This window comes from Squalius cephalus (genome assembly GCF_949319135.1).
Source record: "Squalius cephalus genome assembly, chromosome: 22".
Classification (NCBI taxonomy): Eukaryota; Metazoa; Chordata; class Actinopteri; order Cypriniformes; family Leuciscidae; genus Squalius; species Squalius cephalus.
Window position 1 is genome coordinate 27,921,258 of NC_137143.1, and position 26,950 is coordinate 27,948,207.

Genomic DNA, 26,950 nt, shown 5'->3' on the forward strand with positions numbered 1-26,950 from the left:
ATCATCTCTGAACATGATGCTTGATTGGAGGTAGATGCTGTGTTGGTTTTCGCTTTTAAAATAAGTGTGTGCTTGTCAACATGTTCAAATAAATAAAGAAAGACCCCAAAAGCAATGTAGTTCATAATGCACTGCAATCAAAAAAGATTCAGACTGTACTCAAGACACAGATGTCATCTTGAGCTATTTTTAACATGGATTTTGTATGCTTGTGTACGCGTAGCCTCTTCCAGGAGAGGAAAACATATCAAGTGATCCAGAAAATCACACAAAAAATTCACAGTAAGGCTAAAGCCTTCAATCCCCGGTGTAATCCAGTGTAAAAAGGAACATGAGCATGATCATAAACCCATGCGCTTCATTGACCCTCTTCACAGATGAGCGTGACTGTGCCGTTCAGGAGATCTTCCATGCTCACGGCCACGATTCCAGAGCCGCTGGGAGTTTCCTGTTGATCCCCCAGAGCGACGAACACCTGCGGTGACCCCTCAATCCGGGATTGGTCGAGGCTAATCACTTGCTCCACCTCTTGACCGGCTGTCTCCTCACACTGAATCACCTGGAGAGAGTCAAGAAAACCTCAGTCAAGCCTTTTTTGTTGACAAGGAAGAACTGTGTAGTGAAATCTGTGTGATTCTACAGACAAAACCTGTTTTTCCAGGCACTGGTCAATTTCGAGATTTTGGCCTATTTTGCTTCCGTAACGTGTCTTCTTTTAATAACACATTTAAGTGTTTATTTAATCACTCCTCTTTATCTATTTGCATCTGTAGATTTAAATTATAATTCAAAGGCCATTTTTCAAAATCATTTTTTTCTCATGAACTGAGCCAGAAATCTCAATTTCAGTGGCACTTAATATACAGCAGACTTTCCAGGTTTATTCCTATCTATTTCTTAAGATTTTTACAGAGAACATTTCTTTTTCTTCTTCTTCTTCTGGCTGCTGACAGTATTTTCAGTGATAAAAAGAGATGCTCTCTATAAAAAAGTGCAATAATCCAATGTTCAGATTTCTGCTTTTTAGTGCATATTTAATTAGATAATAAATAATGTGCATATTTAAATATCAAATTTCAGAAAACTTGTAATACAAGTTTGGTAAAAACAATTCCTTAACCATTGCAAATGTCATTTAGTATTTCGGACATTTCATGGAAAACAGTATGATCTTGATATTAAAGTTTTGATGTACTATTAATACAGCATTAATCTTAAACTACAAAAATAACATGTAATGCGATTAATCAAATGGGGACAGTATGGTGATATTTATTAATTTAAACTTTGACCCTATTCACCTGTTGTGTCTTGCCTTAACCATTGCAAATATCTTTAAGTTAAATGGACACAATATTTTGGGCATTTGGTTGTGAAACCTTGACTAATATTACAAGTGGATTTCAAAGGAAATTGCTGTGATGATCCTTTAAACTTTAATTGCACTTCAGATTAAATTAAAATTAATCTCCCACCAATAAATGCACATGTTCTAATTTCTGTCATGGATGATTGTGGGAGGTTTGGGGCGTCACCGTATGAGAACTGGAGGCCTGTGTCTGTGCTTCCTCTTGCATGAGCTGCAGGTGTTTGGACAGGAAGTGCTGCTGGAAGTCCGGCTCTGAGGGGAAGTGGAGAGAGCAGACCATACAGCTGAACACAGAGCTGGCCTGACTCGACTGTCCACTGCAGACGTGCTCCTGCAGCTCCAGCTCGCTCGTCAGAGTGCTGTCACAGTCCACACACTTCCACACGCGCACTTCTGAACAACACACACACAATCAATACAGTACATCGTAACTGTGACGAACAGTAACACTATCAATGGTTAGTTAATACTAACCTAGTGGTCATTATTTACCTGTGTGATTGGTTATCTGGTGTTTTAACAGACTGTTTCGGTTGCTAAATGTCTTGTCACACTTGTCACACTGCAGGAGAGATTTGATGGTTTTGTTGCCCTGGGCAGAGATGCTCTCAGGGTGCGCAGTGCGATTGTGGTACCACAGACCGGAGAGAGTCTGAAATGAAGAAATAGAAACTAAATGGTAACAATGTTTGATTAATGTGCTTGTACTGTCCTCATTAATAAATGTATTTATGTGTGTGTGTTAAAATTAATAATTAAAATAATTGTAATTTTATATTATATAAATATTACGATTATTAATAAAATAATATTATATTCATCAAATAATACCGGAAAAATGTTTCTTGAGCAGCAAATCATCTTATTAGAATAATTTCTGAAGGATCATGTGACACTGAAGACTGGAGTAATGATGCTGAAAATTCAGCTTTGCATCACAGGAATAAATTACATTTTAAAATATATCAAAATAGAAAACAGTTATTTTAATTTGTAAAAATATTTCACAATATTACTGTTTTTACTGTATTTTTGATCAAATAATTGCAGCCTTGGTGAGCATTAGACTTCTTTCAAAAACATAAAAAATCTACCGACCCCACATTTGTTTAACAGTATTATTATATTATATTATATTATATTATATTATATTATATTATATTATATTATATTATATTATATTATATTATATTATATTATATTATATTATATTATATTATATTATATGTTTTGCTTGAAAGTGTGCCTGTCCTTATTTTATATAAATGCATCTGCAATTTATATATTAATTATGTGTAATTTAAGTGTCAAAATACATTTTGGGGCCACTGTGTACTTGCTTATTTAATGCAAAAACATTGCCTTCTAAGCAAATTGCACAAAAAGAGAGTTCCGTTGACACGATTTTCTATTGGACAGAAATAATCCTTTATCACTCGATACATCAAGTTTACTGTTCTTGCCTGATAGGACTTTTTGCACATCTTGCAGCTGTAGGGTTTGTTTCCGTCATGAATGTTCATGTGTTTCTCCAGATTGGCTTCGCTGTTGAAGATCTTGCTGCACTCGGGACACTGGTGCAGCTCTTTCGGATGCACCTCCTGGATGTGCTGTCGGAGCTCGTCCAGCGAAGAGAAACTCACCCGGCATTTCTGGCAGTCATGAGGTTCTGTAATGTCTAATGGGACAGAGAAGTAGTTTAGTTTGTGTTTATTAGAGAGTGAAATATATCATGTGACTCATGTGGATGTGCTTACTGTGAAAGTTCTGTAGATGGACGGAGAGTCCATTAGCTTGTTTGAAGCCTTTCCCGCATTCCCTGCAGACATACGGTTTGTCTCCCGTGTGCGTGCGTACGTGACGCGTCAGTTCGATGGACTGTGCGAATGAGGCTGAGCAGTACTGACAGCAGTACATTTTACCTGCAAATGCAGAATTTGCAGAATGTTGTAGCTGGTTTTCACACAAAAGCCTGATATAATAATAAGAAAAACCATTTAAACCCTCCCACCCTCGGCGTGCTTCTTCTTGGTGTGGTAGGACAGAGCGGCGGCAACAGAAAAGCTCATGTCACAGTGTTTGCAGTGGAAGGGTTTTTCTCCCGTGTGGAGACGCATGTGGTTCTTCAGGGACGAGGTGGCAGCAAACTTCGCCCCGCACTCCTCGCATGCGTACGGCCGCTCCTCAAAATGTTCCGTGCGTTTATGATACAAAAGACCTGAAAAGAATAAGTAATAAAATCATAAAACAGTGCTGACGTAAGAGTGATTTAAGGTCCATTTTATATCCAGAAATGTATTCAGACACCAACTGACCTTAAAAAAAGTTTTAAAAAATATATTTTTTTTTATTGTATTTTTGGAAATGGAGATGTAGTGTTTTCGTAACATTTTCACAACATGATAAATGATACTTGAAGCCAATTTTGATATACTATAGCAAAAACTAATGTTTTCTGTACACTTGTTTACTGTCTGGAGCTCACGTATTAAAGGGATAGTTCACTAAAAAAAGTTCACCCTCATGTCGTTCCAAATTTGCATGAGTTTCTTACTTTTGTTGAATACAAAAGAAGATAATTTGATGAATGTTGGTATAAAATACTTCTACAGTATTTTTATCCTACTATGGAAGTCAATGGGTGCCGTCAACTGTCTGGTAACCAACATTCTTCAAAATATCTTCTTTTGTGTTCAACAGAAGAAAGAAACTCATACAGGTTTGGAACAACTTGAGGTTGAGTAAGCCATGACAAAATTTTAATTTTTCGGGTGAACTATCCCTTTAACAACCAGCATTTCAAAGTCTTGAGAACGATCATCACCCACCTGAAGAGTGTTTGAAGGTCTTGTCGCACATGTCACATGGTACTTGTTCTGTTTTCTTCTTCTTAGCCGGCGGGCCGCCGTGGGCTTCCATGCAGTGCTGGTGAAGACTCTTGAGCGTTGGAAACGGCATTGAACACTCTGAGCAGCGCTGCTCCTTCCCTGGTGCGAGGGCACAGCCTTTCTTATGCTTTATCAGACGACACTTAAAGTCAAACGTCTTATTACACCACTCGCAGCGGTAAGACACAGGCACAGCCTTCCTTCTGCCTTTTGTTTTGGAGTCTTCCCCATCATCATCCTCAGAGTCTGCAGTTGACACTTCCTGCTCAACCTCAGATTTTACAGGACAGTCAGAATCTGACAGAGGCCCTGTTTCGAACATGGATAAAACGTAAAGTTTTGTTACGATTTATCATCAGATGCTTTTAAAATGTGTGCAGAACTATCATATCATCACATGGACAGAAATATCTATGTTCTGTGAAGTCTTTCACCAGTATGTTTGAGGTGCTTCGTGAGAGTGGTCAGCTGAGGGAAGTTCTGCTGGTTGGCAGACAGCAGCTGGCACAGTGAACTGGCAAACTCTGAGTCACGACTCAAAACTCTCTCGACAGTCTGCTGCACTGACTCCAGCTCACCATCGGCTCTCCGACAGCTCTGGAGAAACTAGGACACACCAAAATAATGTTTTGTAATCTTATATTTTATTTTATATGTTGTATATTTGCACAAAGAACATCTCTTGGAAATACAAAGTATGCGACTAGTGTATTTCTCTAATTTAAAGTACACTGAAAACAGTAAACCAAAGGTGCATGAGTGGATTTTTTTAAAATATGCATCAGTGCATTTTGGACTAATATTACCCACAACCCCTTGTGTATTGCAAGGAAAAAGGAGTTTGACTCTTCTTAACTTTCTGTTGTATAAAATTAGTAACGAAAGCAAGGTCATAGCTGCCACAGCAATGTCTTACTACACACTCAAAATATGTACTTTGTCAGTGAATTATACTTACAATATACTGTATATTTACATTATATATATATACATACATACATACATACACACACACACACGTCTGGTTCACTATCTTTGTGGGGACTCTCTATAGACTTAACGGTTTTTATACTGTACAAACAGTATATTCTATCTCCTTACACTAACCCGACCCTTAAACCTACCCATCACAGAAAACTTTCTGCATTTTTACATTTCCAAAAAAACTCATTCTGTTTGATTTATAAGCTTGTGTACCCATGGGGACCTCAATTTAGGTCCCCATTGTGACACGAGTCCCCATGAGTCTGTGTGCATTCAGGTTGAAGTCCCCACCAGGATAGTAAAACATGCACACACACACACACACACACATATATATATATATGTATAGTATATATACCTATTGTTCAAACGTTTGGGGTCAGAACGATTAGCCAATTAGGACACAGACCATAATTTCATAATTTTAATATATTATCCTCTATTTCTTACCTCAGCAAATTGCTCTGTTCCATGATCCGTTGCGTCCACACCCTGTTCGAGCAGGGTAATGTCACTGATTGTTTCCAGAATGAGTGATTTGTGCTGGAAGAGCACATCTATGTCTTTAACTAAAAAATAAAGCATCGAAATATACTTTTGGTACACAAAGCGACTGGGTTAATTTACTTACTAAAGGATTTTTCTGAATTCACACATTCAGAGAATGGCAGTAGTAGTGACCAAAAGCAGTGTGTTGATGTAAAAGCTGTTTGACACTCACTGGTTTGGAGAAGTTTTCGTGCGTCTCGTTTCTCCTTGACCTCCTGCATGAGGAGCCCCAGCTCTGGACTGTGTGTCTCTGTCCACAGGAACAGCCTCCATACAGTCACCGCCTGCAGTGACCCGTCCAATGCTGCAGATATCAGCCTTTCAACCACTTCGCCATCTCCTTTTCCTCCCAGCAGGGCTTCAATACACTTGAATGGACACAATTATATTAAAAAATGGTTCCTTGCATTGAATCCACTTCTTAAAGGTCATTTTGTAATGCAACACAGGTACCTCTCTGTCATTTGCAGGCATGTCAGGACCCATTTTAAGGCTCTGTTCGATGAGCTGGAGATCCAGATTCAGCTCGATGAGTCTGTTCTGATATATTCTCAACAAATCCATCCCACTGCTGTCTTCAGCTGTGTTACCTGAAAAAGTAGCAGCCATCAGAAGTGTTGGCTGAAGGAATATGCTGTATGATGAAACGCGACAGAGGTTTTTGCTGTGCATACCCGTTGGGTCTTTCAGGGCCTCCAGGAGCTGAAGCAGATCTGAGGAGCTTTCCTTCACCTCATGGAGCAGCATCAGAAACGTTTCTTCACTCATGGTCTTCTCTCTGAGTTTACTTAACAACCTTTCCACCACCTCCACTGATGATGGAGCAGAACAGCACTGCAGCACTGCCTTAAGAAGAACAGACACATACACTGCCATTCAAAAGTTTGGGGTCAGAAAGTTTAAAAAAAAAAAAAAATTATTAACACTTTTATTAGGAAAGATGCATTCAATTGATCAACAGTGATTTACATTGTTACAAAAGATTTCAATTTCAAATAAATCCCAGTTTCATCAAAAAGATTAAAGGGGGGGTGAAATGCTATTTCATGCATACTGAGTTTTTTACACTGGTAAAGAGTTGGATTCCCATGCTAAACATGGACAAAGTTTCAAAAACTAAGTTGTACGTTTGAAGGAGTATTTTTGTTCCAAAAATACTCCTTCCGGGTTGTCACAAGTTTCGGAAAGTTTTTTTCGAGTATGGCTCTGTCTTACGTAAGATAGGGCGGAATTTCCTTATATGGGTCCTAAGGGCACTTCTCCGGTAAGATCGCGGCCGCGCGCGCACTCGTAGACTAGAGCAAGAGAGTGAAAGCAGTTCGCCATCAAAGCGCCCTGCCCGGCTTTTGGGAAGTCAATGTCACCAAAGAAGTGTGTTTTTGGTTGCCAGGGCAAGACAACCCTGCACAGATTCCCAAAGAACCCGGCGTTAAGGCACCAGTGGATGGAGTTTGTTTTCCTGAGCATAAACGGAGTTGTGTTGTAAGACTGTTGTTCCCTGCATTTCGACGATGATTGTTTAAACAAAGCCCAGATCTACGGATTTGCAGATCGTCTAATGCTTAAGGATCGAGCAGTCACAATGATAAAGGTTCGCGGTCGTGCGTTGGAACCGGACGGTGAGTAAAACTGTTTGTTGAACAAATGTCTCTGTGTGTTGTCACTAGCTTGGCGCGTTAGCACAGCTAAGCTTCGCCCACACGGCCCGCCCCCAGCCGCTCGGTTTTTTCCGGAAAGACTCGGTACAGCCTATCTTTCTGTTAAAAATTTAATAAAACAAAAGACTTTTTGGAGATATGAAGGATGCAATATTACTCTATAGGTACTCAAGATTAACAGGAGATTGAGTGAAAATGAGCATTTCACCCCCCCCTTTAAGCAGCACAACTGTTTTTAACATTGATAATAATAATAATAGGAAATGTTTATTGAGCAGCAAATCAGCATATTAGAATGATTTCTAAAGGATCATGTGACACTGAAGACTGGAGTATTGATACTGAAAATTCAGCTTGGCACCACAGAAATATAGTATATATTATATATAGTAAGTATATTAAAATAGAAAACAGTTATTTTAAATTGTAATAATATTTCACAATATTACAGTTTTTACTGTATTTTTAATTAAATAAATGCAGCCTTGGTGAGCATAAGAGACTTCTTTTAAAAAACATTAAAAACGTTACAAACCTGAAACTTTTAAATGTAGTACTGTATACTATATGTGACCCTGGACCACAAAACCAGTCACATGGGATAGGACAATATTTGGCCGAGATACAACTATTTGAAAATCTGGAATCTGAGGGTGCATAAAAATCGAAACATTAAGAAAATCGCCTTTAAAGTTGTCCATTTATGTTCGCGATTGTGCTACATTCACTCACAAAAATAAATGTTTTATATATTTACAGTAGATTTACTAAATATCTTCATGGAACATGATCTATACTTAATATCCTAATGATTTTTGGCATAAAAGAAAAATCTATAATTTTGACCCATACAATGTACTGTTGGCTATTGCCACAAATATACCCGTGCGACTTAAGACTGGTTTTGTGATCCAGGGTCACATATATAACAAATTATAGTATAATTAATGAGTACTATAACAAACTGTAAGGGACAAATGTACCTCTTTTTCCATATCACTGGAACATCTGTTCACTGCATTGGTCAAAAGCTCTGAGAGGTTGTTGACACTGGAGAGGTGAAGAGTTAGTTCTGATACACGGTCTAAAAGCCCAGCAGAGCCCCGAACATCTGCTGCAGGATCTGTGGATGAACAGATCACAGGACAAGTTGTACAATCACTCAAAGTTGAGCAACCCATGATTCAACACTCATGGGTTCTTTCACCCAGGTCAGTTTACCTTTTGGCTTGGGGCAGCTCTGATGTCCCTGCTCCTCCAGAACTGATCCTGGTTCAGGGTTTAAACATTTTAGCTGTTCAAACAAAGTAAGGACTGTTTGAGCTGACAGAACTCTCTCAACTTTCACAAGCTTTAGCAACCGCTGGTAAACCTCATGTGCTGATGGATCTCCTCTGAAGCTCTCCAGGATGACCTGCAGGAGATCAGAGGGCAGATCTGAATACAATATTACATTCGAATTATAAAACTGAGTCCTAAATGCTTCTTTAGATCATCAACACATCTTAAGAATGAATTATCAGTTACATAAACTGGCGCCAAAAGATAAAGTTTAATGCTTTTGAAAGAAGTCTAATGCTCACCAAGGCTGCATTTATTTGATCAAAATACAGTAAAAACTAATATTTTGAGAAATGATTTCAATGTAAAAGAATTGTTTTCTATTGTAATATATTTTTAAATGTAATGTATTCCTCTGATTTAAAACGCTGAATTTTCAGCATCATTACTCCAGTCTTAAGTGTCACATGATCCTTCAGAAATAATCATAAAACGCTGATTTGCTGCTCAAGAAACACTCTTATTATTATCAGTGTTGAAAACAGTTGTGCTGCTTAATATTCTTTATATACTTTCCATCATAGGAATAAATATAATTATAAAATATATTAAAATAACAGTTATTTGATATGCAACAAAAATTATTTTACAATATTACTTTTTTTTTTCAGCTTTGTTGAGTAGAATTTCTTTCAAAAAAAAAAAAAAAAAAAAAAATCGTAATTATTCCATACACTTTTTTACTACTATCTTACCTTGTGCTCCTCTGTGGAGATTGTATCCCAGATCTCAAGAACCTTAACATATGACTGTCCACACTGTAGGATCTTTGTGATACCAGCTTGATTTTGAGAGATCAGCTCAACTGCATTGTCCTCTGAACATAGAAATAAACACAATTCATACAAAACACTCGAATGAAGTGATCTCAATCCCTTAATCAGTCAATATTTTACCTTGCAAACTCTTCTTGTCCCTTTTAAGCTGTTCTGATTCAGATCGCTCCTTAAGACAGTCAAGTTTTATTACTTGAGAGTCCGTCGACTCTGTCTTAGTTTCCATAGAAGTCTGCTTCATGAGGTCGGTGAGAATGTTCTTACAACCAACAGCCACATCAAACATCTGCAGACTGTCAGCGGCGGCTATGAGTCGGGTGAAGTTGTGCTTGCCGGGAGATAGTTTACCAGTGTACACCAAGTCCAGAAGAGAGGAAAACTCTTGAGAGGACAGTAAATCTGTGTCGATGGAGATGCTGTCAGAACCTTCCAGAACAGACTTAAATAGCATACTGGAGGCCGCCAGCACTAGCTTGTGAGCGGGATGGGGGGTCTCGCCCACCAGGATGGAGCAGTCGCAGAACTGCTTCTCTTTTTGTAAAGCATGCAGTTGCTGCATGAGCTGTCGACTGTAGTTTGGGAGCTCCATCTTGGACCTGTAGAGGTGGACAAGAAGAAAATGCTGAAAAAATGATCAAAATTAACCCAGTTTATGCTTAAAACAAGAGGGAAAAAAATCTGTCAATAGGCTAAGAAAAAAAAAATTATTTTCCCTTTGAATTAAATGTATTTTTCTTGCCCCACTGAAAGTTTTTTTTCTTGTTTTAAGGATAAGTCATTAAGTACTCTGAGTGATTAAGTATTAAGTCATCTTACTACTCAGGTAAATGTATCTTGTTCTAAGAATGCTAAGGTAATTGTACTGGGAAAAGAGTTTTTGCTTAAAATAAGAAAAAATATTTGTCAGTGGGCTAAGAAAAATAATATGTTTTCCCCTTCAAATTAAGTTTGAGACGTTTTTTTCTTGTTTTAAGCAAAAAAATCACTTAATTTTTTCAGAACAACAAAAACACAGTCATATTCCTTCTGAGTATATTGATTTAAGAATTTATTTATATTTTTATATATTGTGTACGTTTTTTTTTTTTTTTTTTTTTGCAGTGTGACATAAAAGGGGAACCACTTATTGCTCTGGTGGACAAAAAATATCAGCTCAAATGTATTTTGTTTCTTCCCAATGTGCTTAAAGAAAATAAAAATAACCCAAACATTATTTTTGAGTGAAATATTCCTTTTCAATAAAGTACAGGAGTGCCTTGACAAAGACCTAATCGTGCACAGTAACTATGTTTCATAACATCTTATATGTCATAAATTCTCTTAAAGCACCACTTATTTAGATAAATAAAATGTGAACAAACACAGTACATAAGGTGTGTCTTTATGACTGTAGGGGAGACATTTTAGCCTGTTTATTCCCTATGGTTTATTCCAAGTGTAAATTAAGGAAACAAATTTACACAGTATATAACAATTTAGAAGACAATAATTGGAGGATTTTTATCTTCATAGCAAGAACAAAATAGGCAAACAACAAAATAACAAAGCTAAATGTGGCGCCATAAACACATGCAATGAGGGAGATTTCAGTGTTCGGCTAAGCTGACATGCTATCTAATGCTAATATAGAAAATAAAAGCAGTAAAGGTACAAATTGCACAAAATTAGAGGCAAATGATTGTGCCTCACACAGCACACCACAGCTAAACACTTCCCCTTTACCTTTAAATTCAAAAGATCCGGCTCTTTATTTAAACTCCTTCGAAGGACAACATTTCGCGTCGCAATAAAGATTCGGCCCAAAACAGTGTAACACTGCGCATGCGCGAAAAGATTTGAAAGCCATTAGATAACACAATGCGCATGCGCGTCAAGACTTGTCTTGCGGTATCTTTACACGCATGCGTATAATGAATGGTTTTAGGTATTAAGAAAAAAAATACTCCTCTACAGAAATCAATCACATAGTCACGTACACGCACCCCGAAAGCTTTGCTGACTTTATGTATAACTAAATCCACGACTAACATGTTTAATTTTAAAATGAAAATTCCCTTGAGTTTGAGCTGTGTAATTCCTATTTTGTCGTGTATCTCTACACAGATATAATGTTTAATAGTTGTAAATAAGTCCAGAACATGTTTATTAATGTTTAATTAACCTATTGGGTTGTCATTATGCAAAAGTATCTTAATTCAAATAAAATGACTCAATCATCTCAATCCAGAAAATTTTATGGAAAACGTATTTACATAATATAAATGAATTTGTATAGCAATTGTCAGTTGTATTAGATTGATTTTTAAATTCATTTAAAATAAACATGTCTGCAAGTTTTCAAACCATATGGTTACCTTTTTACATCTTACTGCAGGTAAACAGAGTAACATTTATACAAGCCCCTAAAATACATTAATATGAACATTAGCCACTATGTGCAAAATGGGAACACATTTATTTCAGTATGTTAATTAAAATTGTGTAATGAATCAGGAAGTTAGTATTACATCTTTCATAACAGCTGAGAAATATTTAACGATTGGAATATGGGAGTTTTGTCAAGTTTTCCAATGCAGGTTAAATGTATGCACTGTTATTTCATAGTTACAGTAGTATGGATACAAAATATAAATCTTTTATTGTATCAGTCAGTATGATAAACATTTTTGCTGGGTCTCAAGATGTTGACTGACGGGACCAGAAACACAACAGTAACAGGAATATGTGCATTCCTACAACAAACACACATTATATTTATATAAGAATTCTTACGATATCAATCTCTCCAGTTGTTCTACACATAAAAAACACATATGAAGATGTAAAAAGAATATTTATTGCCCATATGAAAGAACATACAGAAAAGTTCACACAAATGCCTGCTAGTAGCAGAACATGTCTAAACTATTTAGCAATGCTTTAATATTTCCACATTCGGAAATGTCTCCTATTTATGCTCATCGTTCTAGACTTTTCTTCACTGCTGTATTTTGATGAGGTTATTTACATTAACAAAACAAAGACTAAATACGTTTTTTTTTTTTTATATTCAAGTTGCTCATGCATTCTTAAATATATGTACGAGCTCTATTGCAGTGCCATCACAAGCTTCTTTTCAACAAAGGATTTACAGAGACTTACTGTTTTACACACAAAATATGATCAGAACATAATCTCTGAACATGACATTGCAACAAAACAAGGAGGAATTCAGATTTTCCTTGAAATGGAACGTCCTTTGAGGAAATCTTGACCCGTATTTTTCACAGTCATGTAAGCACGACCACAAAACCTTGCAGAATGCGTCAACATCTTTCAATATTAAAAGCCAGCACGATGTTTTAAAGCAAAAAGACACTTTTGAAGTTGTTGCAACATTCAAAAACAAATTAAAAAACAAAACAAAAAAAGATCTATGTGTAGTTCAAGCTTTATCCTTGCTCAGCCATTGTCAGCATTGTTCCACATCTGAGGCCTCCATCAGTGTCCTAATAGTCCAGTGCCTGAACAAAAGGAAACAAATACAGTAGAACATGATTGACAACATCATGTCCCTGATTCTTTCACAAAGGTTTTAAAGATTAAAAATGTATGTCAGAAATGATCACAATAGTATATGCATACCTTTAAATCCTTCTTCAGGCATACAGACTACAAAAAAAAAAAAAATACTCAGCATAAAAAAGGCAGATTAATGTGTTTGAAAATGAGACATACTGGTATTAGAATTTAAGCTGACGTAAACAGCACTCACCTTGATAAACATCATCCATTGCAGCATAATCAGCAATGGGTTCATCAGCCTGTAGAGGGTCAAATTCAAGCAGCTTATTTATTTACTTTAGAAACTTACAATATTACTGTTTTTATTGTATTTTTGATCAATAAATGCAGCCTTGGTGAGTTGAGAGTTGTACCTTAAGGCAAATAATGCTCTCTGGGATGACTCCAAGACTTCCTAGTGTGGCGGAGTCATCTGTTAAACAGCGTCCGTCTATGGAAAGGTTTTGGTCGAATGGAGCCACAGAGAATGCATGCATGATCTGTGGATGCAATTATTTAAAATAAGACAACAAGCGGCATCATATAAAATCGAAATACTTAATTTTCGCTGTACTAACAGACCTGGATCTTTAGCTCTTTGAGCGTCTGGTTGGCAGAGACGATGAGGGCTTTCTCCCCACGGAGTTTCCTGTGCCTTGTGCTCCTCCTGATGCCCGACTTGGAAGCAGAGGCAACAGCGGGCGTAGAGAGAGAGGCGGTGTCGTTCAGCTTCTGCCGTTTGGCTCCACCCTCAGACTGATGTAAAGAAGGGAGCTTGAGCCATGGATAGATAGATAGATAATCAGGTAGATAGATGGATAGTCAGACAGACGGACGGACGGACAGATATTTGGATAGTTGGATAAACAGTCAGATTGACACACAAATTCAGATTGTTGGATAGACAGGTAAATAGATGGATAGACAGACGAACGGACAGAATGATGGATAAAAAAAATCAGACAGAGAAATCGATGATAGATAGATGGATAAACAGTCAGATAGACAGGCAGTCGGTCAGGTATTTAATTGGTAGATAGATAGATATTCAGACAGATGGACATTTGGACAGGCAGATGGATAGATGATAGATGGATAAACAGTCAGATTGATAGTCAGATTAATAGACAGAGAGCCAGATAGACAAGACGCGCCTTAAGAAGTCTAATAACAAGCACAAACTGGGTTAAATACAATCTGAAGTAAAAAGGCATCTGTCCTTCAGCTTTTTTCTACTTTATCACAGTAAAGTATGCAAATATAATAGACCTAATTAAAAGCAAACGAAAGAAAGAAATGTTTATAATCCCCTGCGAAAATAGGTGAGACGTAAGTGATAATTTGATAATAAGAGATTCAACGTCCGGTTAAAATGCATTAGGCCTATTGTTAAATTCACGCAAAATCAAGTGACCAGATTGCAAAAATCCAAATCTTTCCATGGCTGCGATGGAACATTACATTTTTGATTTTGTAAACAAAGCTTTGTGTTTTAGTCCTGTGGTAATATTCACATTTTAAAAAAAGTGTTTTGGTGGACCACCGCCAGTGTTACTCAGACAAGTTTGTCAAGTTTACCGACACAGCCCTAGATAGATGGATGGCTAGATAGACAATTAGAAAGATGGACAGAGAGATAGATCAAAAGTACCTGACTGAAGTCTGGATCTTTCTCTCCATCTATCTTTGGCTCTTCTCTTTCATCCTCAACATCTGATCCACTCACACTAAACTCAGGGGCAGATTCCTTAATCATCTATAAAAGAGAAATCAAATGGCACACAAGTTATTCCTGGTAGTACAATTGTAATGTTTAGGGCTTAACTGAGGACACATGATCATGCAAAGACTCACCATTTTCTTGTCAATGACTTTGCGAACATACACAGTGGCCTGCGCGTACTCCCTCATGTCCCTCTGCTGCTGGAATATGAAGCCCTCTCTGCATTCTCGACACAAATCTGAGAGCAAAAAACACATTCTCACTTGAAATACAAAGTCTGTTTGAGGGACCTCCAAGAAACTACCGCTCATTTATCTCACCTGGTTGAGTTTGGTATTGCACATTGCCGTTGTCTTGCGGTTTATCATGATTCCGATATATGGAGATGATATGGTCCACCATAAACAGTTTGTAGATCACTTCCCATTCAGCAGGCCAGAGAAGAGCTATACTGTGCATTGACAGACACAAACACTCAGACTTAACTTAGAGTTGCTCTTAATATGGGTAGTGACAAATAACATTCAACATCAAAATATTTGGCTAAAATGTACACGTATAATGAAAAGTATATTGTTCAAAAGTTCGGGATCAGTAAGATCTTTTCTCTTCTGCTCACCAAGGCTGAATTTACTTGCTCAAAAATACAGTAAAAACAGTAATATTGTGAAATATTATTACAATTCACTTCAAAACACGGTAGTGTTCAAATATATACACATACAAATATGTAATATATTTTATATTATTATTGTTGTTATATTTATTATTATTATAAATATATAATATTTCATATAAAATAAATAAAATATTTTATAAATATAAATAATATATAATATAATATATAATATAATATAATAATATAATATAAAATATATTTTTCAATTTTGTATTGTATTTAAGTAGAAAATAATGCAAATGAAAACTATTTCTGCAGTTTTGTTTAATGACATCTGATTATTTTCACTCTAAGACACGTGAGAGGTCAGGACTGAGCAACTCACTGTTGGGCGTCTCCTTGCAGCATGGAGTCATAGGTGAACATGAAGCCCCCGTGAGGACAGAGCAGGATACTGTTCCCCACATTGGACACTGGGTTACTCTTTGCTGGCCTCCTGTGGTATGATCAGGTATAACAGGAGACATTACAATAATTTAGACATATCAAAACTGCAAAATCATTTCAGTGATTACAGAAAAAGTATTTTTTCCATTACCTGATAAATTTCCTCCATTCTTCTACAAAGTAAAGGGGTACAATGTACAGAATATCTGTGTCCTAAAACAATTCAAACCAAAGTCAGTGAGCTGAAAATAAGAATGAAATACTGATGTATTCACCCTCTCTACCAGAAGTCGTTTGAATTATTCAAAACATCAGGGGAAAAACTGAAACAGAATCCCTTATTTGTGGAAAATGACGTTACCTGTGGCCATTTTTGCAGCGTGGGCCGATTTTTCTCCTGGAAGAGGTTGAGCAGGGAGCTCTTCTGTTCATTTGCCATCATTCTGTTCAAAGCCTCGTTCTCTTTCCCTTCCCTATCCAGCCTCTGAAAGAAACAGTATATCTTAAAACCTTCTAAGACTTTTCCCAAATAACAGTAGGCAGATCACAAGGTTTCGAGTGTCCACTACACCTTTTAACCATGACAGCTGTGCTAATTGATCAATTTGTTACCATGCACTGCTGACAGGGCTCATGATGTTGCGCGAACTCTGGTGCTTTGGGGAAATACATCCGCAGTTTATTCCACACCTCTGCAGAAACCAGCCGCCTGTCATTCTCTAGTATACTCAAACCACCTGCGGGAGAAAGAAAAAGCATAATTACGGAGTATCACTGCAAAAATCAACCTTGCTAATACAGTTTCAAATATTTAAATGAATGGTGTAAATATACATTTAAACTGTTTAATTCACGTAAAATGACAGCATCTCATTTGCTAACATTAAATCGGTTAGAGGCACCATTAAATATTTTTAAAAAATCCATTTAGTTTTCAGTTTTATCCAGAGACAACAAACCATGATAACAGAGAATGTCTTCATTAAAGTTCTTCATCTCTTCACCGTCCCTGTCGTCACTATCTGCTTTAACTCCATCAGCTAACAAAGAGACAAAAAGATAATAAACAACTAAAAGATGAGACTTAAAACAAAAGAAAAAAAGACTATCTGTAAGCTTCAGTACCCGGGCTGCTGCTTTTCTCTCCGTTCATTTTGCTGTTGTTGTGTTTGGTTTCCTCCTCATCTTCCTCTAGCTGGTCTAATGCCAATTGTCTCCAGCTCCTTAGAGAAGCCTTACCGATCCAGAACCCCGATTCATTACTAAATACACCCAATATAGACACCAGATTAGCTTCATCAAACAACAAATGAACTGCAGTAGCAGCATCTGCTGGAGACACAGGTTAAAGAAGCAGCTGATTCAGTATTCCGTACCTTTTCAAAGAGGCTTTGGCAAAATTTGTGACCTCTTTGTAATCTTCATTTAGCTGGTTTTTCAGTCTGATCACCCTACATCTCTGAGTGACACAGTCTCTGCAGAGGTATGACCCTAAACGCCATCCAGGATGAATGAATATCAAAGTCAAAGTCAAAGAAAACAGTAATGAATGATTAAGGAGAGGTTTGACAAAAGAAACCCTTACAGTCTAGTCTGGGTCCTCCTCCATAGCGGTCGAAAAGGAGATTGGCAGCCTTCATGGATATTCTTTTGGCCTCGCCAATCTTGTCTGGGTGCAGTTTGCCATGAGAGCAAAGGAATTGGCTGTTGTCAATTTCCTTGGTGGCCGTGGAGTCATCAAGCCATTTCTTCAGCCACTCCAGAGGCACAAACTCATACGACTGGCCTAAAAACACAAAGGGAGCCCAGACTTTGATTCCTTATTGAAAAAAAGATGCTTTCATACAAAAATAAAAGCCTTACTGTTCAAAAGTTTGGGGTTCATATGATTGTTGTTGTTGTTGTTTTTTCACTTTAACTTTTATTTAAGCAAGGATGCATTGAATTGATCAGGTGACAGTCAAGACTTTACATTGCACAAACTGTTTTCAACATTGATAATAATAATAGCACCAAATCAGCACCTTAGAATTATTTCTGAAGGATCATGTGACACTGAAGACTATGTGTAAGACAAGTAATGATGCTGAAAATTCAGCTTTTGATCAGGAAAATTATATTTAAAAATTGTAATGATATTTCACAATATTACAGTTTTTACTGTATTTTTGATCAAACAAATGAAGACTTGATGAGCATAAGAGACTTCTTTCAAAACCAAAAAATCCTAGCCCAAACTTTTGAACGGTAGTGTAAATTTAACACCAAAATTAAGATTTAAAAATGGGATATTTAAAAGTTTATATTGTCAGAGAAACTGATGCACGGGGCATTTTTACGGACCGTCTTCCGCGGGTAACAATTCGTAGAGCTCCTTCACCTCCTCATGTTTGGCTTTGCCTTTGTCAACGCTCTGTTTTCGCATGTCTGCCATCTCATTGCACCACTCCTCAAACTTCTTGTTGTCCTGTTCAACTAGCTTATGGAGAAAAGCTGAAAACCAAATAAATCGTCTTAATTAGGTATCATAAGAGGCTTGAACACTTCTACTTCTTAATAATGCAGTAAATAGATAACACTTTTGCAATGTTGTTTTCTCTTGATGACAATGACAGTTGTGTAAAATTACACTGGCACAAAAAAAAACAATGTGATTGTTTAATCCATAATGTTCATACAGTTTTATCAGAGTTAATTTTACCTGGTACTTCAACGTTAGTTTCTGTTTGGTCAATCTCTTCTGTCTGCTGTTGGTACACTAACATGTATGCGTTCCTCGAACAGTGATAGCCTTTGCTACATTTTGGCTTTCGGGTTTGAGACTTGCCCGTCTCGGCTGGAATGTAAAGGATAAGAAATAAAAAATATTTTTATTTTTTTATACTTATATTTTCAGGACTGTAAACACAAGTAGCTACAAAAAATGAGACCTCATTCAAACTAAAATCAAAATGTGTTGTTACCAATGTCTTCTTCAACACCCAGCTGAAGTTTCTTTCCCTCCATTTTCTCGATCTCCTCATCATTGAATTTGTACCAGTCATTTGTGTGGGCATCTCTAACGTGAGCAATGTAGTGACCAGAGTATGCGCTCACGCCACGATGAATCAACACGGCGCTGAGTTCATACGTGCACTTCTCTTCTGAATTTAGAGGTGGAGGGAGAAAAAAGAATCAAGTAATGTTCATTCCTATTCCTTATCTCTGATTCTGAGATGACATAGTGATCATTCTGAGTTTGCGGTCAAGATTTGTATTGTTTTTAAAGAAATGAATACTTGTATTCGGCAAAGGATCAAAAGTGACAGTAAATATTTTTTTTACATTGTTTCAAATAAATGCAGTTTTTTAAAAACTTTCAATTAATCAAATAATCCTGGGAAAAGAAATAATCACAGTTTCCACAAAAATATTAAGCAGATGAACGGTTCTGAACATTGATAATAATAAGAAATGTTACTTGAGCACCAAATCAGATTATTAGAATGATTTCTGAAGGATCATGTGACACTGAAGACTGGAGAAATTATGTTGTAAATTCAGCTTTGCATCACAGGAGTAAATTACATTTTCTAATATATTAAAATAGTAAACAGTTGTTTTAACTTGTAATTATATTTCACAATATTACTTTTTTACTGTATCATTGATCAAATAAATACAGCCTCGGTGAGCATAAGAGACTTCTTTCAAAAACAAACAATGTTACCAAGCCCAAACCTTTGAACTGTAGTGTATATATGTGACCCTGGATCACAAAACCAGTCTTAAGTAGCACGGGTATATTTGTGGCAATAGCCAACAATACATTGTATGGGTCAAAATTCTCGTTTTTTCTTTTATGCCAAAAATCATTAGGATATTAAGTAAAGATCATGTTCCAAGAAGATATTTAGTAAATTTCCTTCTGTAAATATATAAAATATTTATTTTTGTGAGTGAATGCAGCACAATCGTGAACATAAATGGACAACTTTAAAGGCGATTTTCTCAAAGTTTCGATTTTTATGCACCCTCAGATTCCAGATTTTCAAATAGTTGTATCTCGGCCAAATATTGTCCTATCCTAACAAATACATCAATGGAAAGCTTATTTATTCAGCTTTCATGTGATGTATAAATCTCAATTTCATAAAATTGACCCATGTGACTGGTTTTGTGGTCCAGGGTCACATATTAAATGCACATTAATGCCCAGTATACCTCTTCCTTCCAAAAACGGCCCCATGTCAAGAACTTCTGGAAAACTAATGAAGGTGTTAAGTTTCTTCTTATGACCACTTTGCCTATAAAAGCAGAGAAAGATGAGAAACAAATTACTAAAAATGGCTATAAAACATCAGGTAACAGATCTGATAATGACACATTACAACACTCACCTATCAAAAACAAATCGCATGAGCTGAAAGTTGAGTGTGCGGGGAAGACTCTGGAGCTTGATCCGACGGGTGGCGTTCTGTTTACTCTGACAGCTCTCGCAATAGTAACGATTATCACCTTCCAGCTTCTCCTCCTAAACAGTGTGAGAAACCACACATTGAGACCCTTAATACAGTATAATATAATATATAACATCTACATAGACATATGGAGCTGTCAGGCACAAGAAATGTGAGCAGTCACCTTCAAAAACTCCGTAACGCACTCCGTGAGGTTTTTATGTCCTTGAATGTTCAGCTCCAGTTCATAAAATCGTGATGGTAGAGGAGACTCACGTCCACATTTGTTGCATCTGACATAACACAAAAACAAGCTCTAATTACAATATTATAACGTAATTGTACATGTCATACATTGTACACATCACTCTCAAAGTGACTATATATGTGACTATAAATATATCACGTGACAAGAATCTGAATCTGAAATGACAGTTACATGGATAATACAAGAATAACTTACACAGTTACATAAGAGAACTGCCCACAGAACTGCTGTTGGATGACATTTTGGAGATTAGGGTCCTTCTGCTTTGAAAGTGTGTCTTCAAGAAGTGATAGGAAGAGTTTAGAGAATTCCTGAGCATCCTAAAAACAAAATAAAAGTAGCTTTTGAGATTTCACATGAGCCACAGGACACTCCAACATGCTCCATCTTATGCTTGCTCACCTGCTGTTGCCCTGTATCGAGCCCAAGAGCCTTCACCAGCCCTGAGGGGTCGATATACCGTCTGTTGCTGTTCTGTAGCAATGCAAACAGATACTGGAGGTGTTCGCATATCGTCCGTGGCTCATAATCTGTTGGTATGTGCACAAAATAAGAAAAGTCCATTTCAATAAATATGCTTCTAATGCATATTTAATGCTAAAAGTCATGCCTTCAGCATTGTACTCTTGATGCTTAGCTCCAAAGTAGCTACAGAGTGAATCTCCTTATACAATTACTAAAAAATGTTTACTAAATGGCAATTGCCACTGCAATAATTGTACAATACTTGCATGCTACCATGGCATCGTAATTGCCAAATGAGAAGTAAAGCAATAAAATCATCATGCCTTTAAAAGAAAGAACCTCAAGCTCACCTGAATCCGTGTTGTGTACTTCAGCTCTGGAATTCTGAAATCCATATAAGGCTCTGCGGAGGTCCAGATTGTGGAACCACACCTGGAGGAAAGTGTTGACGTAACATGTGGCGCCAAGATTCGTCAGGCCCACAAAAGTGTTCTGGAAGAGAAAGCAATCACATAAATGTTGATGATGTTGACATATCAGTGTTAATCTAGTTCATAAACGCCAGAGGAGAACTGGCCCCCGACTGAGCCCGGGTTCTCCCAAGGTTTTTTTTTCTCCATTAGGTCACCTGATGGAGTTTTTCGGTTCCTTGCCACTGTTGCCTTTGGCTTGCTCAGTTGGGGATATTTGGGGATATTTAATTGAATTAATCAATCAACGATACCATTGATCAGCATTACCAAACGTGGACGTTCCACTAGACACAAACATTGATGTATTGTTTTAATTTATTACTGTGAAGCTGCTTTGATACAACCTATGTTGTGAAAAGCGCTATATAAATAAACTTGACTTGACTTGACTTAATAAACTTGCCCTGAGCGTATTTGACAACCCTATAATTTATTGTTAAACTAAGGCCATTAAAAACCATTTTCAGTCATTGAAATAATCAGTCATTTTGCATACCTTATCTCGTCTTTCTGAGTTTGGGTCATCGATGTTGTGGAAGGTATTTTCATCAATTTCTCCTAACCATGATTGTTCCCCAATACCGACTAGACAATTAGGATTCCCTTTACAGTTCCTCCTGTGCGACAGGAAAAATGTTCAAGGTGGGACAGTGATGTGATGTGAAATAAAAACACGTTTTCACAGTTGTTCCATTACAACTGTCCCTTTAAATGCCCTTCTGAAATAAATAAACAGAGAGAATAGTAAACAGAACATTGTCACCACCATATTACCTGCATGCCCCTCTTTTGCAAGGCAGCACTGCAATCCTATAAGCTAACTCGATATGTTCACGTGTGATGTCCTCTGGTTTGACTGTCTCTGCCCACCGCCACGCAGCTTTTTCCAGCTGCAACCGAGGAGCCATTCTGCACAAAGAAATACAAACTGTGAAAATGACACACAAATTCAGCACACAAAAATCACAACATAGAGCTGAACAGACATGTACAGACGCCCTGCAGACAGAAAAAAATACATCACACACAAACTTTTACAGAGTTATACGGAAATCATGTACAAAATACACAGCCAAAAACATATACATAAAAAAGAAACACAAACATCAAAAAATCACACCACACTCACTTGACAGTTACACACATCTGTGATGCACAGGCCTTGCATCATTGGTCCAGCATGCACAACACTTTTGATTTTACCCCATACATCAGAAAAACACTCTAAAGACAGCTAATTTATGAAAACAAGCAAATAATTGGCAAGTACAGACAATAATATTCAAGAAACACCACTGAGTCCAAATTAGCACACACATTTTTAGACTATCCCATCAACATAATTCAGTTTAGAATAAAACATACCGTCAAAAATAAATACGGCGTTTTACGGGCTCGACACAACTGTGTTGTTTTTAAAAATCTTTAGCAAACACAATAATATTGAATGTTTTCATCGAGGCGGCTAAAGCTGCGCAGTTAGCATGCTAGCAGCTAGCTCTGACTTATTTTCATTAAATAAAAGCACCTGGCGTAAATTTAGCAGGAGATTCTTGACTGTGAAGATGCTTTCATAAATATAGGAATTTTAAATCACACTTTATTGATTGTAAGTTTGTATTTAGCGCCCTTGCGTCAGCTTTTATATAAATATTTTTGTCCCTTCGTCAGTTTCAAACTTCTATGAGACGTACGTACTTACGCGTGACGTACTTGCGGCGTCTGACGTAAATCCGTTGGCGCGCACAGCTCGCTCAATGTTTGGGTGTTGCACATGGCAAGTTTTCTTCAACTTTTTCGTTGCTCAGATACATACAGCACATTGAATTGTTGTAATGCACAAAGAAAAAATTCAAGCTTTGGATAATATGCTCTTTTTGAGCCAGGTGACATTTAAAAGTCCATAAATGGCTCATTTGCATTGACAACATAATGCTGAAGTGCTCCACATATTGTACTATAGGCTACCAAACAGGTTTATGTGAATGTGCTTTCTATAATGATTGTTGTGAAAAGATAATAGATGTAATTTTTAACAAAAATTAAAAAAATTGGGTAAAAAATTTAAATATGGTCTATTTCTTTTTTTTTGTTTTTTTTGCATGTGTGTGTTTTTGCTTTGTCTTGTGGGAATTGTGCCTGTATAGATTCCCAGGGTAGATCATGAGACACATTCACACCATAGACTGTAAAAAAAAAAATCACACACTCAAAGGGGGAAAAAAAGTCCAATGAAACCTTTAACAAGAAGCTCTATTCCACTCTGTTAAAGGCCCAAAAGGTTTAAGAGCTTTTTACTGACTTCACCTTAAAACTTTTAACGAAGACATACCATGTAGTGGTTTCTGACTGTCACAAGAAAGTCATGAATCTAGTATAGAGAGAAGGTATTTATGACAAATTGTGCAATAATGCCTGGATGTTGTGTGTGTGGGTGTGTGTGTGTGTGTGTGTGTATTGGTTTGTGCTTGCTTGGTAAACCCTACATTATGGGGACAAAATGTCTGCTCAAAGATGGCAATATCCAAAATCCTTGTCCCTGTGGGGACATTTTTTGGAAAACAGCTTATAAATCATAAATTACGTGCTATTTTTTGAAAATGTAAAATTGCAGGAAGTTTTCTGTGATGGGTAGGTTTAGTGTAAGCAGGGCCGGATATAGGCATGGGCAAGGAGGGGCAATGCCCCCCCAAATGACGTGACTGCCCCCCCAAACGTGATGGCATGCAAAGATCCCAAATTGAAAAAATATTTCAAGAAAAATGGTCAGAGTAGCTACTGATTCGTAGATGCATAGGGAGGGCGTGGCCAGTCGCTTCATCGGCTTGTGGTGAACCTGCTGAGCTTCACGTCTCAGTCACACTGCAGATCGGAGCACGCAGACACACTGTCGTCAGCTGAGCTCAGCCCCTGTTTTGAGTTTCCTTCGCCGTCAGTACGTTTACATGGACACAATCGGAATGAAATCAATCCGATTGATGAAAGTAATCGGGTTGATGTGCGCGTTTATATGTAACAAGTTTCAAATCGGATCTGATGTTATGGCATGCGCACACTGCACGAATATACAGAGTTTCCCGCTTTTCGCGTATAAATATTCTCCTCTATTGGTTCTTTATTTGTTTTAAACAGCAGACGTAATATTAATTCATCTCTGGTCATAATTTAGAGCATATTAACCGTTTTGCCGTGCTGCTTATTGATCACGCAGTAAAAATGCCCCTCCCCGCGGCCAAAACAAGTCGTCTGTGGATGAGAATCCAAAACAAGGACTGGTGGGATGTTGTCCTGCTTCACTTCACAGACGCGCGAGTGAAATGAGAATTTTAGAATGTCGAGAAACCTATTAATATGACACCAGAGAATGTCCGTAGACGGGCTCTGATGACACTTTACTCAACAGGAAGAACAGCTCGTTCCGCGCGTCATACGTCATTACGCTATTTAACGTCATCGCACATGCGCAGTCCTTTCAGTTTCGGTTTTCAATCCGATCAAGTGTTTACATGTTCTCTCGATCGGATTACAAAAGGGATAAACCACCCCTTTCAATCCGATCGAAATTTCATTCGGATCGAGCTCAATCGGATAGTTTAAGGTGTTTACATGAAGGTTTTTTAGTCCGATTGAGCCGTCAATCCGATTATAAGTGTCCATGTAAACGCAGCTACTTAAATTAATTGGTTAACGTTACTCTTTCTGTAAGCGTGTTCTCATTCCCTCCATATCTCTCTCTTTCTCTTGTAATTTGCACCGAGGGACGAGTCGAGTATGCGCCGATTTCCGGTTGCTAAAGCTAGCATAATATTGTCAATATGAAATGAATTAGCTAGGAACTAACAACAAATTATCAGAATAATTGTTTTTTTAAAACAAAAAATCTAACAGAATATAGATACATTTTTGTTTAAATCCTTGGTGCAAATTAGAGCAGCTTTCAAAGACAACATAAACTAAATGAAATGCTAAGCTATTAGCAGTGTCAAGCCAGATGTTAATTATTTTGTTTAGAATCAGACCAGAATCAGGTGTGTGTGTGGGGGAGGATTTTTGACTGCTAGGTTATATTCTGTGTGTGAAGGCTTATTTTATTTTAATGTTTAAATCTCTTTGTTTTTTTCCCCTCTTATATAACGCTGGAGTGCAGCACACAAGTGCTGTAGGTAACAGTGGGAAGTCTGGGAACATGGCTCAGTCTGTTCCCACAATGATTGGTTCGGCACAGCGCTACTAAATTCTGATTGGCTATTCTTATGTCTATTTTAAAAAAATTGGACAAATGAGTTCTATGCAATAGTCTCATATTTCTATCGAGAAAATGTTATTTCGCGATAGATATCGTTATCGTTTTATCGCCTAGCCCTAAGATAGATATATGAATAGATGAACTGATATGATGATAGTATAGTTAGTATAGATTTCTATGCATTTTAGGGGTTTGGGGGGATTTGACACCCCAAAAATGACTTGCCCCCCCTGATATTCTACCTGCACCCCCTAGTGGGGCTGGCTGAATCCGGCCCTGAGTGTAAGGGGATAGAATATACAGTTTGTACAGTATAAAAATCATTTTGTCTATGAAAAAAATCCCCATTAAACATGAAGTGTGTGTGTGTGCGTGTGTGTGTGTGTTTATAACATTTACTGTTGAAGAGGAATTTTGGCCGAGTCCTACTGAATCAAGAAATTTACGTTTATGAGTATGACCTGAATGTTTTAGGTCCCACTGCAGGTCTGGACTTCATGACACAGTAGTGTTCGTTTGTTGTGTTTTTATTGTGTAATATAAATTATTTTATTGGGTTTTAGAATTATTTCAAAGTAATTTATAAATAACTAAGTAAAGTTTGAATTTATTCCTATTAATCTTAACATTTTCTGAAGGCGTATGCTTAAATGCTTGAAATTTGTTCTGTAGACAAATACAACTCATCTCTATGCATAATTATTATTATTTTTATACAAAACTATGAATGTGTTGGACCAAATTGTAAAGGGCAAGCAGCAACAAAAGTCTAGTATACATGTGAACTCCTTTAATACTTTTATAAAAAGCATCCCATGTTGCTTTCATTGAGAGGTGGCAACTTTGAAAAAGTCTACATATTACTTCTAGTTGTGTCAATAGTTTTAATGTCAATTGTGAACTATAGTAATGCAGAGTGCATATTTTGACTAGTAGGCTATATACTTTAGTAGTATAAAAGTACACCTGTATTTATAAAACTCCAACAGTTCCCTTAACACTTTGCAACTGTGTGCATGTCCAAATGTCATCAGTGTGACAGATGTTCACCCCTGTCTTCTTCAGCACTAGATGGTGCTTGTGTGGGGGGCAACTTTGAGGGGGTCCTACACGGCTCCTCCTTTAGATCCGTGACATTGGACCTGTTGTCATGGAAATAGTT

The 26,950-nt window shown here is 37.2% G+C and overlaps 2 protein-coding genes across 12 annotated transcripts; both read right to left on the reverse strand.

Annotated features, from left to right (window-relative positions):
- Nucleotides 1–199: 199 nt before the first annotated feature.
- Nucleotides 200–11,386, reverse strand: zbtb40 (zinc finger and BTB domain containing 40). Of its 2 annotated transcripts, none has more exons than XM_079857179.1 (17): nucleotides 11,288–11,386; nucleotides 9,686–10,161; nucleotides 9,485–9,606; nucleotides 8,670–8,862; nucleotides 8,432–8,571; nucleotides 6,465–6,636; nucleotides 6,244–6,380; nucleotides 5,963–6,158; nucleotides 5,692–5,810; nucleotides 4,692–4,863; nucleotides 4,198–4,566; nucleotides 3,381–3,587; nucleotides 3,127–3,291; nucleotides 2,833–3,047; nucleotides 1,862–2,021; nucleotides 1,536–1,621; nucleotides 200–559 (listed from the first exon to the last, which is right to left on the reverse strand). In XM_079857179.1, the coding sequence occupies exons 2-17, from the start codon at nucleotides 10,152–10,154 to the stop codon at nucleotides 359–361; spliced, it is 3,123 nt and encodes a 1,040-aa protein (XP_079713305.1). In that variant the 5' UTR covers nucleotides 10,155–10,161; nucleotides 11,288–11,386; the 3' UTR covers nucleotides 200–358. The 2 variants fall into 2 exon arrangements, with proteins under 2 accessions (XP_079713305.1, XP_079713304.1); XM_079857178.1 differs by having other exon boundaries at nucleotides 1,536–1,762.
- A 1,328-nt stretch (nucleotides 11,387–12,714) lies between these two features.
- usp48 (ubiquitin specific peptidase 48) lies at nucleotides 12,715–23,263 on the reverse strand. Of its 10 annotated transcripts, none has more exons than XM_079857455.1 (29): nucleotides 22,908–23,251; nucleotides 22,672–22,776; nucleotides 22,317–22,451; nucleotides 22,039–22,159; nucleotides 21,420–21,561; nucleotides 21,007–21,134; nucleotides 20,800–20,924; nucleotides 20,521–20,629; nucleotides 20,277–20,410; nucleotides 20,101–20,183; nucleotides 18,861–19,040; nucleotides 18,599–18,733; nucleotides 18,241–18,390; nucleotides 17,483–17,683; nucleotides 17,274–17,388; nucleotides 17,023–17,159; nucleotides 16,857–16,937; nucleotides 16,510–16,634; nucleotides 16,259–16,381; nucleotides 16,049–16,110; nucleotides 15,836–15,946; nucleotides 15,152–15,282; nucleotides 14,963–15,069; nucleotides 14,760–14,864; nucleotides 13,691–13,882; nucleotides 13,483–13,608; nucleotides 13,320–13,368; nucleotides 13,190–13,216; nucleotides 12,715–13,068 (listed from the first exon to the last, which is right to left on the reverse strand). In XM_079857455.1, exons 2-29 carry the CDS (start codon nucleotides 22,686–22,688, stop codon nucleotides 13,046–13,048), a joined length of 3,174 nt encoding a protein of 1,057 aa, XP_079713581.1. In that variant the 5' UTR covers nucleotides 22,689–22,776; nucleotides 22,908–23,251; the 3' UTR covers nucleotides 12,715–13,045. The 10 variants fall into 10 exon arrangements, 7 of the variants coding, with proteins under 7 accessions (XP_079713581.1, XP_079713585.1, XP_079713584.1 ...); XM_079857459.1 differs by having other exon boundaries at nucleotides 13,691–13,864; nucleotides 22,908–23,248; XR_013819681.1 differs by having other exon boundaries at nucleotides 13,691–13,864; nucleotides 16,469–16,634; nucleotides 22,672–23,251.
- Nucleotides 23,264–26,950: the final 3,687 nt, after the last annotated feature.

Bases quoted from the DNA above. Each gene is read 5' to 3' on its own strand.
- zbtb40 (XM_079857178.1), bottom strand. From the start codon at position 10,154: ATGGAGCTCCCAAACTACAGTCGACAGCTCATGCAGCAACTGCATGCT. The intron at 3,292-3,380 runs GTGGGAGGGTTT...CTGCATTTGCAG, and splicing joins CAAGAAGAAGCACGCCGAGG to GTAAAATGTACTGCTGTCAG. The intron at 3,048-3,126 runs GTAAGCACATCC...CTGTCCCATTAG, and splicing joins CCATCTACAGAACTTTCACA to ACATTACAGAACCTCATGAC.
- usp48 (XM_079857455.1), bottom strand. The intron at 18,734-18,860 runs GTAACAACACAT...TTTACATTCCAG, and splicing joins GGGTGTTGAAGAAGACATTG to CCGAGACGGGCAAGTCTCAA. The intron at 13,883-14,759 runs GTACTTTTGATC...CCATGGCTCAAG, and splicing joins AAGATCCAGACTTCAGTCAG to CTCCCTTCTTTACATCAGTC.